Raw genomic sequence first — 15,275 nt, 5'->3', positions numbered from 1 at the left:
GAAAAAGATGTGGATCTCAGACATTAGACCACATGTCAGTAACTGTCAATGCCTGTCTTTAGTAATACCCATCTTATATGTCATCTATTACATGGTGGTTTCTTCAGTGTAAGAAAGTCCCCTCCTTGATTCCACCATAGAGGTGGTAAAACTAGTCCACCCACTCACATATGGCCCAGTCCAGGCAGGGAAACTGAAACTAGCCTGGTAGCTGTGGGAGTGAAACAGATTTGCATATCCCAGAATAGAGTAGTACTGTCACCAGATGTTAATCCTGTTCCCAGGGTGTTGGAGGTAGAGAAGACTATTACTCTGCTCTATATCTTGAAGTAGTGGCACTTGTAATATTTGTCAAAAAAATAAATACATTTAGCTTCGAATCACAGCCTATAACACGTGTGAGAGTCCAAGATATCTGTCGACTGTTTGATAGTTATTTTATTACTGTAAAGTCTGTCAAGTTAAACAGGTCTGACACAGACTCAGTGTCCTGATGAATGAAGACAGTCAACTACTACCATGGCAGAACCTCTTCTATTATATCATTGCATATTGTGATAGTATTAATTACTGGTCAATGATGATGTTAAGTGAGAATGAGGTTTAGGTCTGACCGTTTTCAAAGACTCCATTAATCAGCTTTACTGAATATACTTATTTTTCTAGAATATGACAAATGTATCTATAATCCAGTTTATTAATGAAAACAATACAAATGTGCGTTCCAAATATAAATCTGTATTTTAATCCATTATTACATAACTGAAGTATCAAAACAAATAGTGAATTAAAGCAGATCACATCAACTCTAAAACTAACAAAATCTCAGTCTACAGAATGGATTGACACATGAACTCAAGCCTAGCCCCCTGTTAGTCTACACGAGAATGATCTCTAAATAAGAGAACGACTGATTTTAGAACAAAGCAAGTCAAAGCAGAGGAACCAGCATCCTGTCTCCACAAGGGTGTGTGACTGAGGGGTCCTACCCAGAACAGTCAGCCCTCCTCAGGGTCTTGGTGACTGGAGTCTGGGATTTCTGCTGGGCTTCACAGGTCACCTCTCCTGCCTTGGTCCACTCCTGGGCAGTGAGAGTCAGTGTGCTGCTCCAGCTGTACAGGCCGTCCTTCTCCTGGACCCCGGGACTGGCCTCCTGCTTCTTGCTGGTCCCGTCCACTTTCCAGCTCATGGTCTAGTCTGAGGGGAAGCCCTTGTTGGCCAGACACGTCAGCATGGCTGTTGTCTTACTGGACAGCTCCTCACTAGAGGGGGGCAGGACGGTCAGGGTGTGGGAACTGTTACCTGGAAAAAACAAAATCCATCAACTACATCAAAACAAAGCACTTTGGAAATTATTTCTAAAACCTTATATGAATATATATGTTAGATTGCTAAAATATGTGATAAAAACACAAACAGTAATATGATATAAAGCAGATTACAAGTATAAAGTATACAGGCAGAAAGCATACAAGTATGAACCTACTGGGCAAAACTGATTGAATCAATGATGTCTCCACGTCACTTCAACCCAAGAAATATATGTGATAACATTGAATCAACATGGAAAACTGATTGGATTTGCAAAAAGTAATCAACGTAAGGGGATTTCGTATTTGTAACCTAAATTCAATGACATTGTAATTTATTTGTTGATTTTGCATTCATTTCACTTTAGTTGACAACTCCAACCAAATGTAAATCAAAACTAGACGTTGAACTGACATCTGTGCCCAGTGGGAAGGGTTAGTAACTTTCCGTTACTAGTCATGCACATATTTTTGGGGGAATGTATCTGACTAGATTAACCTCATATTTAGAGTATTTTGTCAGAATCCACATTAATAGTATAGGCTATCATGAACTCAATGCAATGATGACTTCAACAAGATATATTATAGTTCTCATACCAGAATAAGAGTTATATAGTCTGCAATCATACAAATCAAACATGCAAATTTAACATTTTGAAAGACAAACTGCTGAAAGAAGGCTCAGTCAAAATCAATATATAACAATCTTTTTGGAAAGTGAAATATCTCAAAGCTGAATGTTTTAATAGAGATTAAAGAGTTTAAGAAAAACATTGAATCAGACAAACATCAAGAAACTTACTTCCAACATCAAGTCTGGTGCCTCTGCCAAAAGTCCACCACAGTGATACAAACCCTATAACTGCTGGTACAAAAACCTCCTGACCATTGGGCAAGCTGAATACTTACATTTTTTAGACTGTGGTTTAAATCATGAACTCATGAATACCGGCCAAATACAATGTTATACTCTTCATTTGAAATAGTTTTATTATATAATATAAAGTTATAAAACAAAAAAAAAATGCTGAACATGAAGTCTTACAATTGACAGAAAAATTATAGTGATGTCAAAAAGTCTCCGCTATCACAGGAACATTGCCTTTAAATTACAATCACGCTTTAACGCTGAACTTCAGCTATACGGATTGAATAGACCCCTTCATCATGATGCTTGCCATTTGCTTTCAAGTTGAAGTTGAATTCTAAAGGATATTATGTTCTAGAAAACTGATCTTAAATGGAATTTGATCTTGACAATGTGTTACTCTTTTCTCAGTATCCCGAGGGCAGATCACTGTGACTCAGACTCCTGCAGTGAAAGCTGTCCTTTCAGGTCACATACTGCAGTTACTCTCCACTGCTGTAAAACCAGCAGTAATCCATTAAAGGCTCTGTGCAGTCAAAATTCAGTTTTTCTTGTGTTTTATATAATATTGTACAACAGCTGATGAAACTAACACTGTAAAAGTGTAAAAATTATTCTGTGTTATTTCCTGATAGTTCCTAGCTGAAAATATGATGTACTGTACATAGGACCTTCTAATTAGCAGGTTTGCATTTGAAGGAGTTTCGACTTTCCATGGTGACGTTAACATGTGGCAAAATAGTTAATAGACCAATAAAAAAAAGAGTGTTCCAAATCTCTCTGCCAATAACAGCTAGTTTTCCGTTTTCCCCTCCCCACTCAGACCACTCTCAGACAGTCTTAGCTGCAGGTGCTGAGGAGAAGGACTAGACCAGCGATAGTGTTGAGGACTAGACCAGTGATAGTGTTGAGGACTAGATCAGTGATAGTACTGAGGACTAGACCAGTGATAATGTTCAAGACCAGACCAGTGATAGTGTTCAGGACTAGACCAGTGACAGTGTTGAGGACTAGACCAGTGACAATGTTCAGGACTAGACCAGTGATAGTGTTCAAGACCAGACCAGTGATAGTGTAATAGACTAGGCAGATTGATAGTGTTGAGGACTAGACCAGTGATAGTGTTGAGGACTAGACCAGTGTTGGTGTTGAGGACTACAGTCTAGAGTAGCATAGGCTCCCTTTATTATTTGACCGACCAACGCCTCAAAATGAAAACAGTCACACAATGGATGATATACACTGAGTGCACAAAACATTAGGAACATTCCATGACAGACTGACAAGGTGAATCCAGGTGAAAGCTATGATCGCTTACTGATGTCACTTGATAAATCCACTTCAATCAGTGTAGATGAAGGGGAGGAGACAGGTTATAGAAGGATTTTTAAGCCTTGAGACAATTAAGACATGGATTGTGTATGTGTGCCATTCAGAGAGTGAATGGGCAAGACAAAATATTTAAGTGCCTTTTAACGGGGTATGGTAGTACGTGCCAGGCGCACCGGTTTGTGTGTCAAGAACTGCAACGCTGCTGGGTTTTTCACAGTCAGCAGTTTCCTGTGTGTATCAAGAATGGTCCACCACCCAAAGGACATTCAGCCAACGGCAGGCCAGTGGTCGAAAACGGGTAATTGATGAAAGAGGTCAAAGGAGCCTGACATGAATTGTGCAGAGAAACAGATGGGCTACAGTTAGTCAACTGACAGACTAGTACAACATTTGTGACCAAAGACCCATAATGTCATAAATGCTGTAGGTGGGTGTAGTGGTGGAATCAAGCGCAGGACACCGAAGTATAGTCCAAAAGACTTTAGTGGAATATCTAACAAGGAAAACAGAACCAACTTGCCCGAAGGCGAAACTACGCACGTAGGCGACAAACAAAAGGCGCACTACACAGGTGCGTAAAACGCTCCAACACAGTGGAGTAAAGCTCAACCGAGCGAATAAGGAAATCGACAAGCAAACATACGACAGGAACAATCACACACAAACACAGACACACCCAACGAGACTTAAATAGAACACTAATGAGGACTAACTAGACACAGGTGTACAACATCAAGACCAAACCAAACGAACATGAAACATAGATCGGTGGCAGCTAGTACTCCGGGGACGACGACCGCCGATGCCTGCCCGAACCAGGAGGAGGAGCAGCCTCGGCCGAAACCGTGACAGTACCCCCCCTTGACGCGCGGCTCCAGCCGTGCGCCGGCCTCGGGGACGACCAGGAGGACGCGGAGCAGGGCGCGCGGGATGGTCCCGGTGGAACTCCGACAGGAGAGATGGGTCTAGGATGTCCCTCCACGGCACCCAGCACCGCTCCTCCGGGCCGTACCCCTCCCACTCCACGAGATACTGGAGACCCCCCATCCGGCGTCTGGAGTCCAAGATGGACCGAACGGTGTACGCCGGAGCCCCCTCGATGTCCAATGGGGGCGGAGGAGTCTCTCCTATCTCATTGTCCTGGAGTGGACCAGCTACCACCGGCCTGAGAAGAGACACATGGAACGAGGGGTTAATATTCTTATATTCAACAGGTAGATGTAACCTATAACACACCTCGTTCAATCTTCTCAGGACTTTAAAGGGCCCCACAAACCGCCGACCCAGCTTCCGGCAGGGCAGGCGGAGGGGCAGGTTTCTGGTAGAGAGCCAGACTCGATCTCCGGGTGCGTACACCGGCCCCTCACTGCGGTGGAGATCGGCGCTCGCCTTGTGACGAAGGACGGCCCGCTGCAGGTGGACGTGGGCAGCGTTCCACGTCTCTTCCGAGCGCCTCATCCAATCATCCACCGCAGGGGCCTCGATCTGGCTCTGCTGCCATGGTGCCAGAACCGGCTGGTAACCCAATACACATTGGAAAGGGGTTAGGTTAGTAGAGGAGTGGCGGAGAGAGTTCTGGGCCATCTCGGCCCAGGGAATGTAACGCGCCCACTCCTCAGGCCGGTCCTGGCAATACGACCTCAGAAACCTACCCACATCCTGGTTAACATGTTCTACCTGCCCGTTACTCTCCGGGTGGTACCCCGAGGTAAGGCTAACCGAGACCCCCAAACGCTCCATAAACGCTCTCCACACACGGGAGGTAAACTGAGGGCCTCGATCAGACACTATATCCTCGGGGAGCCCGTAATGCCGGAAGACGTGGGTAAATAGGGCCTCAGCGGTCTGTAGGGCAGTAGGAAGACCCGACATAGGGAGAAGACGACAGGCCTTAGAGAACCGGTCCACAACGACCAGGATGGTGGTATTCCCCTGAGAGAGGGGAAGGTCTGTTACAAAATCCACCGAGAGGTGAGACCATGGTCGTTGTGGAACGGGTAGGGGCTGTAACTTACCCCTGGGCAGATGTCGGGGCACCTTACACTGGGCGCACACCGAGCAGGAGGAGACGTAAACCCTCACATCCCTAGCCAAAGTAGGCCACCAGTATTTAGTGCTAAGGCAATGCACTGTCCGGCCAATACCCGGATGTCCAGAGGAGGGTGACGTGTGAGCCCAGTAGATGAGTCGATCCCGAATCTCGAGCGGAACGTACCTCCGACCCTCAGGACATTGTGGAGGGCTGGGGTCGGTGCAACGCTCGCTCGATCTCGGCATCGACCTCCCACACCACCGGTGCCACAAGGCAAGACTCCGGTAGTATGGGAGTAGGCTCAACGGACCTCTCCTCCGTGTCATACCGCCGGGACAGTGCATCTGCCTTACCATTCTGGGACCCAGGGATGTACGTGATTTTAAATACGAACCTGGTGAGAAACATACTCCATCGAGCCTGGCGAGGGTTCAGTCTCCTCGCTGCCCGGATGTACTCCAGGTTCCGATGGTCAGTCAAAATGAGGAAAGGGTGTTGAGCCCCCTCAAGTCAATGCCTCCACACCTTAAGGGCTTGAACTACAGCTAACAGCTCCCTGTCCCCAACGTCATAGTTACGCTCCGCCGGGCTGAGTTTTTTGGAGTAAAAAGCACAGGGGCGGAGTTTAGGTGGCGAGCCGGACCGTTGAGAGAGAACGGCCCCTATACCAGCCTCAGACGCGTCCACCTCAACCTGAAATGGACTTGTGGGATCCGGATGCGCCAGCACCGGAGCCGATGTAAACAGGTCCTTCAGTCTCCCAAAGGCCCTGTCCGCATCAGCTGACCACTGCAGGCACACCGGACCCCCCTTCAGAAGGGACGTGATGGGAGCTGCCACCTGTCCAAAACCCCGGATAAACCTCCGGTAGTAATTCGCAAAGCCCAAGAACTGCTGCACCTCTTTTACAGTGGTTGGAGTTTGCCAATTACGCACAGCGGACACACGATCCACCTCCATTCTCACCCCTGACGCGGACAACCGATAACCCAAAAAGGAGACCGACTCCTGGAAAAACAGACATTTCTCTGCCTTGACATATAGGTCGTGCTCCAACAGCCTCCTCAATACACGTCGCACCAGGGTTATATGCTCGGCTCGGGTAGACGAGTACACCAGAATATCATCAATGTACACCACCACCCCTTGTCCCTGCATATCCCGGAAAATGTCATCTACGAAGGATTGGAAGACTGATGGAGCATTCATCAACCCATATGGCATGACAAGATACTCGAAATGACCTGACGTGGTACTAAACGCCGTTTTCCATTCATCGCCCTCCCTAATGCGCACCAAGTTATACGCGCTCCTGAGATCCAATTTTGTGAAAAACCGCGCCCCATGCAATGACTCCGTCATGGTCGCAATCAGAGGGAGTGGATAACTGTATTTCACAGTAATCTGATTGAGACCACGGTAATCAATGCACGGGCGCAACCCTCCATCTTTCTTTTTCACAAAAAAGAAACTCGAAGAGGCGGGGGAAATGGAAGGCCGAATGTATCCCTGTCTCAAAGATTCGGCTATGTAAGTCTCCATAGCTTTCCTCTCCTCTTGAGACAAAGGATACACATGGCTCCGTGGGAGCGCTGCTCCTGCCTGGAGATCAATCGCACAATCCCCCTGTCTATGGGGAGGCAGCTGCGTCGCCCTAGTTTTGCTAAACACAAGAGCTAAATCCCCATATTCAGGCGGAATGTGCAGTGCGGGCACTTGGTTTGGACTTTCCACCGAAGTCGCCCCACGGAAACACCCAGACATCGCCCCTCACACTGAGCAGACCACCCATCGAGAGCCCTCTGTTGCCACGAAATAGCAGGGTTATGGGTGCTTAACCAGGGAATCCCCAGCACCACTGGGTACGCAGGAGAGTCGATCAGATACAGCTGTATAGTCTCTTCATGACCCCCCTGCGCACACACTCCTAAGTGGCGCTGTGACCTCCCCTGATCAACCCCGACCCCAACGGGCGGCTATCTAAGGCATGTACGGGAAAAGGTTTGTCAACAGGTAGGAGAGGGATCCCTAACTCTAAACAAAACTTTCGATCAACAAAATTCCCAGCTGCGCCTGAATCTACTAGCGCCTTATGCTGGGAATGAGGTGCAACCTGTGGAAAACCAACAGGTATACAAAAGTGCGCAACAGAAAGCTCTGGGTAAGCGGGGCGTCTACTCACCTGGGAGGCCCCCCCAGTGCGTGGCCTGTCGTCCTCTCCCTCGGAGAACCCTCCCAAGCACCTGGCCGCAGTGTGCCCTCCACGACCGCACTTGGTGCAGGAGACAGGCCCCCTCGGGCTCTTCCTCCTCCGCTCTCTAGCGCCAGCGCCCCCGAGCTCCATGGGGCACGGCTCGGAGGCGCTGGAGGGTGAAATGGACGGACCCCCCTCGGAACGTCCGCGGGTAGCTAGCAGGTTATCCAGCCTGATGGACATGTCGACCAACTGGTCGAACGAGAGGCTGGTGTCCCTACAGGCCAGCTCCCTACGGACGTCCTCGCGTAGACTACATCTGTAGTGATCGATGAGAGCCCGCTCATTCCACCCTGCATCCGCCGCTAGAGTACGGAATTCTAAGGCGAACTCCTGGGCACTCCTCCTCCCCTGCCGGAGGAAGACCAGACGCTCCCCCGCCGCTTTCCCCTCCGGGGGATGGTCAAACACCGCCCCTGAAGCGGCGGGAGAACTCGTCGTAGGTGATGGTGTTCGCGTCGATCCTCCTCCACTCTGCGTTGGCCCATTCCAACGCCTTCCCGGAAAGGCAGGAGATCAGGGCGGACACACTCTCATGTCCCGAGGGCGCCGGGTGCACGGTGGCCAGGTAAAGCTCCACCTGGAGAAGGAATCCCTGACACCCGGCCGCGGTCCCATCGTAGGCCCTCGGGAGCGAGAGTCGAACTCCTCTGGGTTCCGGAGCGGGAATGGGCTGACTTCCCGATGGGGCTGGCAGAGAGGATGGCGGTGTAGGAGTCCCCCAGCATCGGATGGTGGTTATCACCTCCTGCAGTGCGGACCCCATCTGCAGGATCTGGTCACTCTGTTCACGGACCCTGTCCTCCAGCGTCGCCTGGGCTGCTGCGGCTCCTGCTGATTCCATTCTTGTGGTGTGTGATTCTGTCATAAATGCTGTAGGTGGGTGTAGTGGTGGAATCAAGCGCAGGACACCGAAGTATAGTCCAAAAGACTTTAGTGGAATATCCAACAAGGAAAACAGAACCAACTTGCCCGAAGGCGAAACTACGCACGTAGGCGACAAACAAAAGGCGCACTACACAGGTGCGTAAAACGCTCCAACACAGTGGAGTAAAGCTCAACCGAGCGAATAAGGAAATCGACAAGCAAACATACGACAGGAACAATCACACACAAACACAGACACACCCAACGAGACTTAAATAGAACACTAATGAGGACTAACTAGACACAGGTGTACAACATCAAGACCAAACCAAACGAACATGAAACATAGATCGGTGGCAGCTAGTACTCCGGGGACGACGACCGCCGATGCCTGCCCGAACCAGGAGGAGGAGCAGCCTCGGCCGAAACCGTGACACATAAAAGAATGCACAACTCATCGTTCCTTGACACGAATGGGGTATGGCAGCCGACATCCTTACAGAGTTCCACTTCTTTCAGCAAAAAACAAGAAACTGAATTTGCAGTGGGCTACGGAAAAATATTGCTTGATCTGATGAATCCCTGTTTCTGCTGTTTCCCGCTGATGGGAGGACTACGGTATGGACAAAACCACATGAGTGCATGCATCCAAAATGCTGTGTGTCAACGTCGGTGGTGTGATGGTGTGGAGTGTGTTTTCATGGCACACATTGGGCCCCTTGATAAAAGTGGAGCAACGTTTAAATTGCCAATCAGGTGCATCCCTTCATGGTAGAAGTGTATCTATCTGCAAATTTATTTTTTCATCAGGATAATGCCCCATGCCACAAGGCTAGGATTGTCCAGGAATGGTTCCACGAACATGACAGTGAATTCAGATTACTGCAGTGGCCTTCCCAGTCACCAGATCTCAATAAAATTCTGTGGGATGAGATGGAACGAGCAATTCGGAGTAGAGATCCACTACCAGCCAACTTGACACAACTGTGGGAGGCATTGGAGTCAACATGGGCCAGCATCCCTGTGGAAGGAACACTTTCGACACCTTATAGAGTTCAAGAACCAACAAACTGAGTCTGCTCTGATGGCAAAAGGGGATGGAACTCAATATTAGGAAGGCGTTCCTAATGTCTTGGACACTCCGTGTGTATCCCATATATTACCAAATGAGGCATACGTTATCTGCCTTGCTCCAGGAGGCTCATTTGCATAGAGAGAACACTTTGCATTGGCTGCACATGCTTCAGTGGTCTGGGAGTGTTTATATCCCTGTGAGTTTAACACTTCATGACTGAGAGCTGTCCTTCATGACAACAGAACCCACAACAACCATGACTTTTATCACCATCTTCATCTGGACACTTGCATTCTGCTTTCAAGGTTACAATGTTAAGATTTGTTTTTATATTTTAGAAAAGATCATTCAAGATACACACATGAATAATATATATGGCTTTTATATATATATTGAGAACTATTTATTGTAATATGTATTTAATTATTCATTTTTCTTTTACTAAATTTACCAGAATCCAGAGGACAGATCACTGTAACTCAGACTCCTGCTGTGAAAGTAGTTCTCCCAGGACAGACAGTCTCCCTGAATTGTAAAACCAGCAGAAATGTGCATAACAATAACTTTCTAGCCTGGTACCAACAGAAACCTGGAGGAGCTCCTAAACTCCTTATTTACCTTGCTACAACACTTCAGTCTGTGACTCCATCTAGATTCAGTGGCAGTGGATCTGGGAGTGATTTCACTCTGACCATCAGTGGAGTCCAAGCTGAAGATACAGGAGATTACTACTGTCAGAGTGACCACACTGGTGGGGTGTTCACACAGTGATACAGAGCCGTACAAAAACCTCCCTCAGTCAGACTGCACAGTGACTGTACTGCTACAGCTGGGACCTACTGCAGGTGCTGAGGGGGAAGAGACAGTGACATGGAACACTGATCAGTAGAAGACATCAACTCTGGCATGTGACAATATGATTAGAAAGTGATCATTCAGATCACATGTTCTCTGTCATCATCATCATCATCATCATCATCATCAATATGCTGAGTAAATTATCATGATCACTATTTGTACTGACACGTAAGTGCACCTATAAAAAGTAACCCCACGGAGTTAAAGAAGTCATTTGCAAATTAAAATTAGAAACATTTTATCCCCCACTTCCCCCCTGTATGAAAAGGAAAAAGATGTGGAGCTCAGACATTAAACACATGTCAGTAACTGTCAATGCCTGTCTTTAAGTAATACCCATCTTATCTGTCATCTATTACATGGTGTTTTATTCATTGTAATAAAGTCCCCCTCCTTGAATCCACCATAGAGGTTACAGTACAACTAGTCCCCCCACTCACATCTGGCCCAGTCCAGGCAGTGAAACTGAAACTAGACTGGTATCTGTGGGAGAGAAACTGAGATTTGCATAGACAGGGCTGGGTGGTTCTGCTTGTCCCAGAATAGAGCAGCACTGTCACCAGATGTTCAGCCTATTCCCAGGGGGTTGGAGGTAGAGAAGATCCCCACATTGTAGAAAACCATTCAAGAAACATCTAAAAAATCATGTTAGGATTTAAACATGATAAATATATATGTTATGGAAAGTTACAGGTTAGCAGTGTGAGTTCTGAGAACAGATCTTAGAGGTTTATTATCAAATATCACTATTTATTATCACTGGTATTGGTGCTACAGTATAACAGGATCATTCAGTTGTAGAAATGATTGCAGAGTGTTTGTTGGATCAGATGCCCTTTAATTATGTTTGAAAACATGAGATTAGCTATTTGCTACAATGCTGAAATTATAAAAGAAGCTGATTGATCTAAATTAGTCTGAAATGTTCTGCCTATTCATGCAATAGTGATCACTGGAATGATGATAAAATGAACTCTTGGGGTTGTTTTCTAATCAAAACAAGCTTTATTTGAACTCAGAGGCAAGAAGACATGCACAACTTAATCTCAAAATAGTTCATTTAGCACACAGCACTACTGATATTATTCACTATTAAACTGTAACATTCAGCTCTAAAACACTAATGTTTCCAGAACTAACACCACGTGGGGACTCTCTAGACCCCTACAATGGCTTCTCCGGTCTCTAGACACTACAGTGACTTCTCCGGAAGGCGACCGAATCCCTGGTGTCGTCATGGGTGATCCAGCAGGTGTACACCTCTCCCTCTTCCCAGAGTGCATTGCTCAGGGTCAGTGTGCTACTGCGGCTGTAGCAGCCGCCCTTCTCTTCTTCTGTGGTGGTCAGGACCCCCTCCTTCACCTCTGCCCCGTCCACCTCCCAGCTCACCATCGCCCCCAGGGGGGAGTAGCCGCTCAGCAGGCAGGCCAGTGTGGCCGAGCCCCCGGAGAGCTGCTCAGAGGACGGGGGGAGGAGAGACACTGTGGGCCTGACAGAGGGACCAGCTGGAGGAGGGGAGAGAGGAGAGAGGAGAGAGGAGGATCAGCTGCCACTACTCTATAATGGAATATATTGGGAGAGGAGAGGGAAGGAGAGAAGAGGACAGGAGAGGAGAGGGTCAGCTACTACTACTACTACTACTAGCACTACAACTACTACTACTACTACTACTACTACTACTACTACTACTAGCACTACAACAACTACTACTACTACTACTACTACTAGCACTACAACTACTACTACTACTACTACTAGCACTACAACTACTACTACTACTACTAGCACTACAACTACTACTACTACTAGCACTACAACAACAACTACTACTACTACTACTACTACTACTACTACTACTACTACTACTACTACTACTACTACTACTACTACTAGCACTACAACAACAACTACTACTACTACTACTACTACTACTACTAGCACTACAACAACTACTACTACTACTACTACTACTACTACTACTACTAGCACTACAACTACTACTACTACTACTACTACTACTATTACTACTACTACTAGCACTACAACAACAACAACTACTACTACTACTGCTACTACTACTACTACTACTACTACTACTACTACTACTACTACTAACACTACAACAACTACTACTACTACTACTACTACTACCACTACAACTACTACTACTACTTCTACTACTACTACTACTACTAGCACTACAACTACTACTTCTACTGCTACTACTACTACTACTACTAATCTATAACATTAGGAGAGGAGACGAGAGAATAACTGCCCAGAGGAGGGGGGAGAAAAGACCCTGGCCATGTCTGAATACCCATACTACCATACTAAATATTATGCGAAAAAATAGCGTTTTATAGTATATGACATTTCGAACATAGAATGTGTTCGCTAATGCGCGATTGCGTTGACTCCAGCCATTCATTCATTTTGGTACAGCGTGTGAATTTATCTGATTATCAGCTGTCGTCAAACACGTGAGTCAGAAAATATGAGTGAATTCTACTTGATTAAATGTCGCCAAATAAACATAACAGGGTCGGGGCCGGGTGGGCATTCCGCCTCGGAGGCGGATCCGGCTCCGGGCTTGACCACCACTCTCTCTCCACCTCCCTGTTGCGCCCCTGGTCTTGTCTGGCACCGCTGACTGGAGCTGGACCCGACGACGGTGGATCGAACAGTACAGGCTCCGGACTGGAGCCGCTGGCCGGAGCTGGACTGGACACCGGTGGAGCGGATTGCTCTGGCTCCGGAGTGGATCCGCTGACTGGAGTTGGACCGGACCCCGGTGGAGCGGATTGCTCTGGCTCCGGAGTGGAGCAGCTGACCGGTGCCAGACCAGGCACCGGTGGAACAGGCACGGGCCGTGCCGGACTGGACACACGCACCACTGGCTTGGTGCGGGGAGCAGGAACGGGCCGGACCGGGCTGATGACGCGCACCACTGGCTTGGTGCGGGGAGCAGGAATGGGCCGGACCGGGCTGACGACGCGCACCACTGCCTTGGTGCGGGGAGCAGGAACGGGCCGGACCGGGCTGACGACGCGCACCACTGTCTTGGTGCGGGGACCAGGAACGGGCCGTACCGGACTGGCGACGCGCACCACAGGCTTGGTGCGAGGGGCAGGAACAGGCCGGACCGGGCTGACGACGCGCACCACTGGCTTGGTGCGGGGAGCAGGAACGGGCCATACCGGACTGGCGACGCGCACCACTGGCTTGGTGCGAGGGGCAAGGAACAGGCCGGACCGGGCTGGCGACGCGCACCACTGGCTTGGTGCGAGGGGCAGGAACAGGCCGGACCGGGCTGGCGACGCGCACCGCTAGCTCGGTGCGAGGGGCAGGAACAGGCCGGACCGGGCTGGCGACGCGCACCGGGCAGGAACAGGCCGGACTGGGCTGGCGACGTGCACCACTGGCTTGGTGCGAGGGACAGGAACATGCCGGACCGGGCTGGCGACGCGCACCACTGGCTTGGTGCGAGGGACAGGAACAGGCCGGGCTGGACTGGGAATACGCACCACTGGCTTGGTGCGGGGAGCAGGAACGGGCCGGGCCGGACTGGGAACACGCACCACTGGCTTGGAGCGGGGAGCAGGAACGGGCCGGACCGGCCTGACGACGCGCACCACTGGCTTGGTGCGAGGGGCAGGAACAGGCCGGACCGGGCTGGTGACGCGCACCACTGGCTTGGCGCGAGGGACAGGAACAGGCCGGACCGGGCTGGCGATGCGCACCACTGGCTTGGTTCGAGGGACAGGAACAGGCCGGGCTGGACTGGGAATACGCACCACTGGCTTGGTGCGGGGAGCAGGAATGGGCCGGGCCGGACTGGGAACACGCACCACTGGCTTTGTGCGGGGAGCAGGAACGGGCCGGGCCGGACTGGGAACACACACCACTGGCTTGGTGCGGGGAGCAGGAACGGGCCGTACCGGACTGTGGACACACACCACTGGCTTAGTGCGAGGAGCAGGAACGGGTCGGGCCGTACTGGGAACACACACCACTAGCTTAGTGCGGGGAGCAGGAATGGGCCGGACCGTACTGGGAACACACACCACTGGCCTTGTGCGGGAAGCAGGAATGGGTCGGGCTGTACTGGGAACACGCACCACTCGCTTAGTGCGGGGATCAGGAACGGGCCGGACCGGACTGGCGGCACACACCACTTGCTTGGTGCGAGGAGAGGGACTGGGTTCCCTTATAAACCTCCGCTCCTTCTGCTTTCTAACCAGCTCCTCTTGCCGTGCCTCTACACTCTCCTTCTCCCTTATCGCCTCCTGTAGCTCCTCCCTCTGACCAATTAACTCCTGCTCCCTCTGGACCAATAGCCCCCGTAACCTGGTGGCCTCCTAATCTGCAGATTCGCCCTGTCGCTGCCTCCTGCTGCCTCGTCGTCCAAGCCGTGTGCCCCCCCCAAAATTGTTTCTTGGGGTTGCCTCTCAGGTTTCCGTCGTCGGCACGGTTGGCGCCGTTTCTCCTCTCCTGCCTGGGCATTTACCTTCGCCCATGGTCCTTTCCCCACGAATATCTCCTCCCATGACCACCATTTGCCCACCTGAGACATCGCTATTCTCTCTTTCTGGGCACGCTGCTTGGTCCTCATTTGGTGGGATCTTCTGTCACGATCGTTTACGGATGAGATGGACCAAGGCGCAGCGTGATAA

General features: G+C 49.6%; 1 protein-coding gene and 1 pseudogene across 1 annotated transcript in view; one reads left to right on the top strand and one right to left on the bottom strand.

Annotated features, from left to right (window-relative positions):
* Positions 1-941: 941 nt before the first annotated feature.
* LOC121580038 lies at positions 942-8,565 on the bottom strand (annotated as a pseudogene).
* A 1,407-nt stretch (positions 8,566-9,972) lies between these two features.
* Positions 9,973-15,275, top strand: part of LOC121579025 — a 29,393-nt gene continuing 24,090 nt past the window's right edge. Inside the window, exons 1-2 of the mRNA XM_045218195.1 lie at positions 9,973-10,046; positions 10,196-10,492. Coding sequence (XP_045074130.1) covers positions 9,974-10,046; positions 10,196-10,492 — 370 coding nt within the window. The 5' untranslated portion in view covers position 9,973. The remainder of the gene's footprint in view (positions 10,047-10,195; positions 10,493-15,275) is intronic.

This window comes from Coregonus clupeaformis, unplaced genomic scaffold, assembly GCF_020615455.1.
Source record: "Coregonus clupeaformis isolate EN_2021a unplaced genomic scaffold, ASM2061545v1 scaf1432, whole genome shotgun sequence".
NCBI classification, from domain to species: Eukaryota; Metazoa; Chordata; class Actinopteri; order Salmoniformes; family Salmonidae; genus Coregonus; species Coregonus clupeaformis.
Note: the sequence above shows the minus strand (reverse complement) of the source record. Positions and strands in the feature narration are given on the sequence as shown.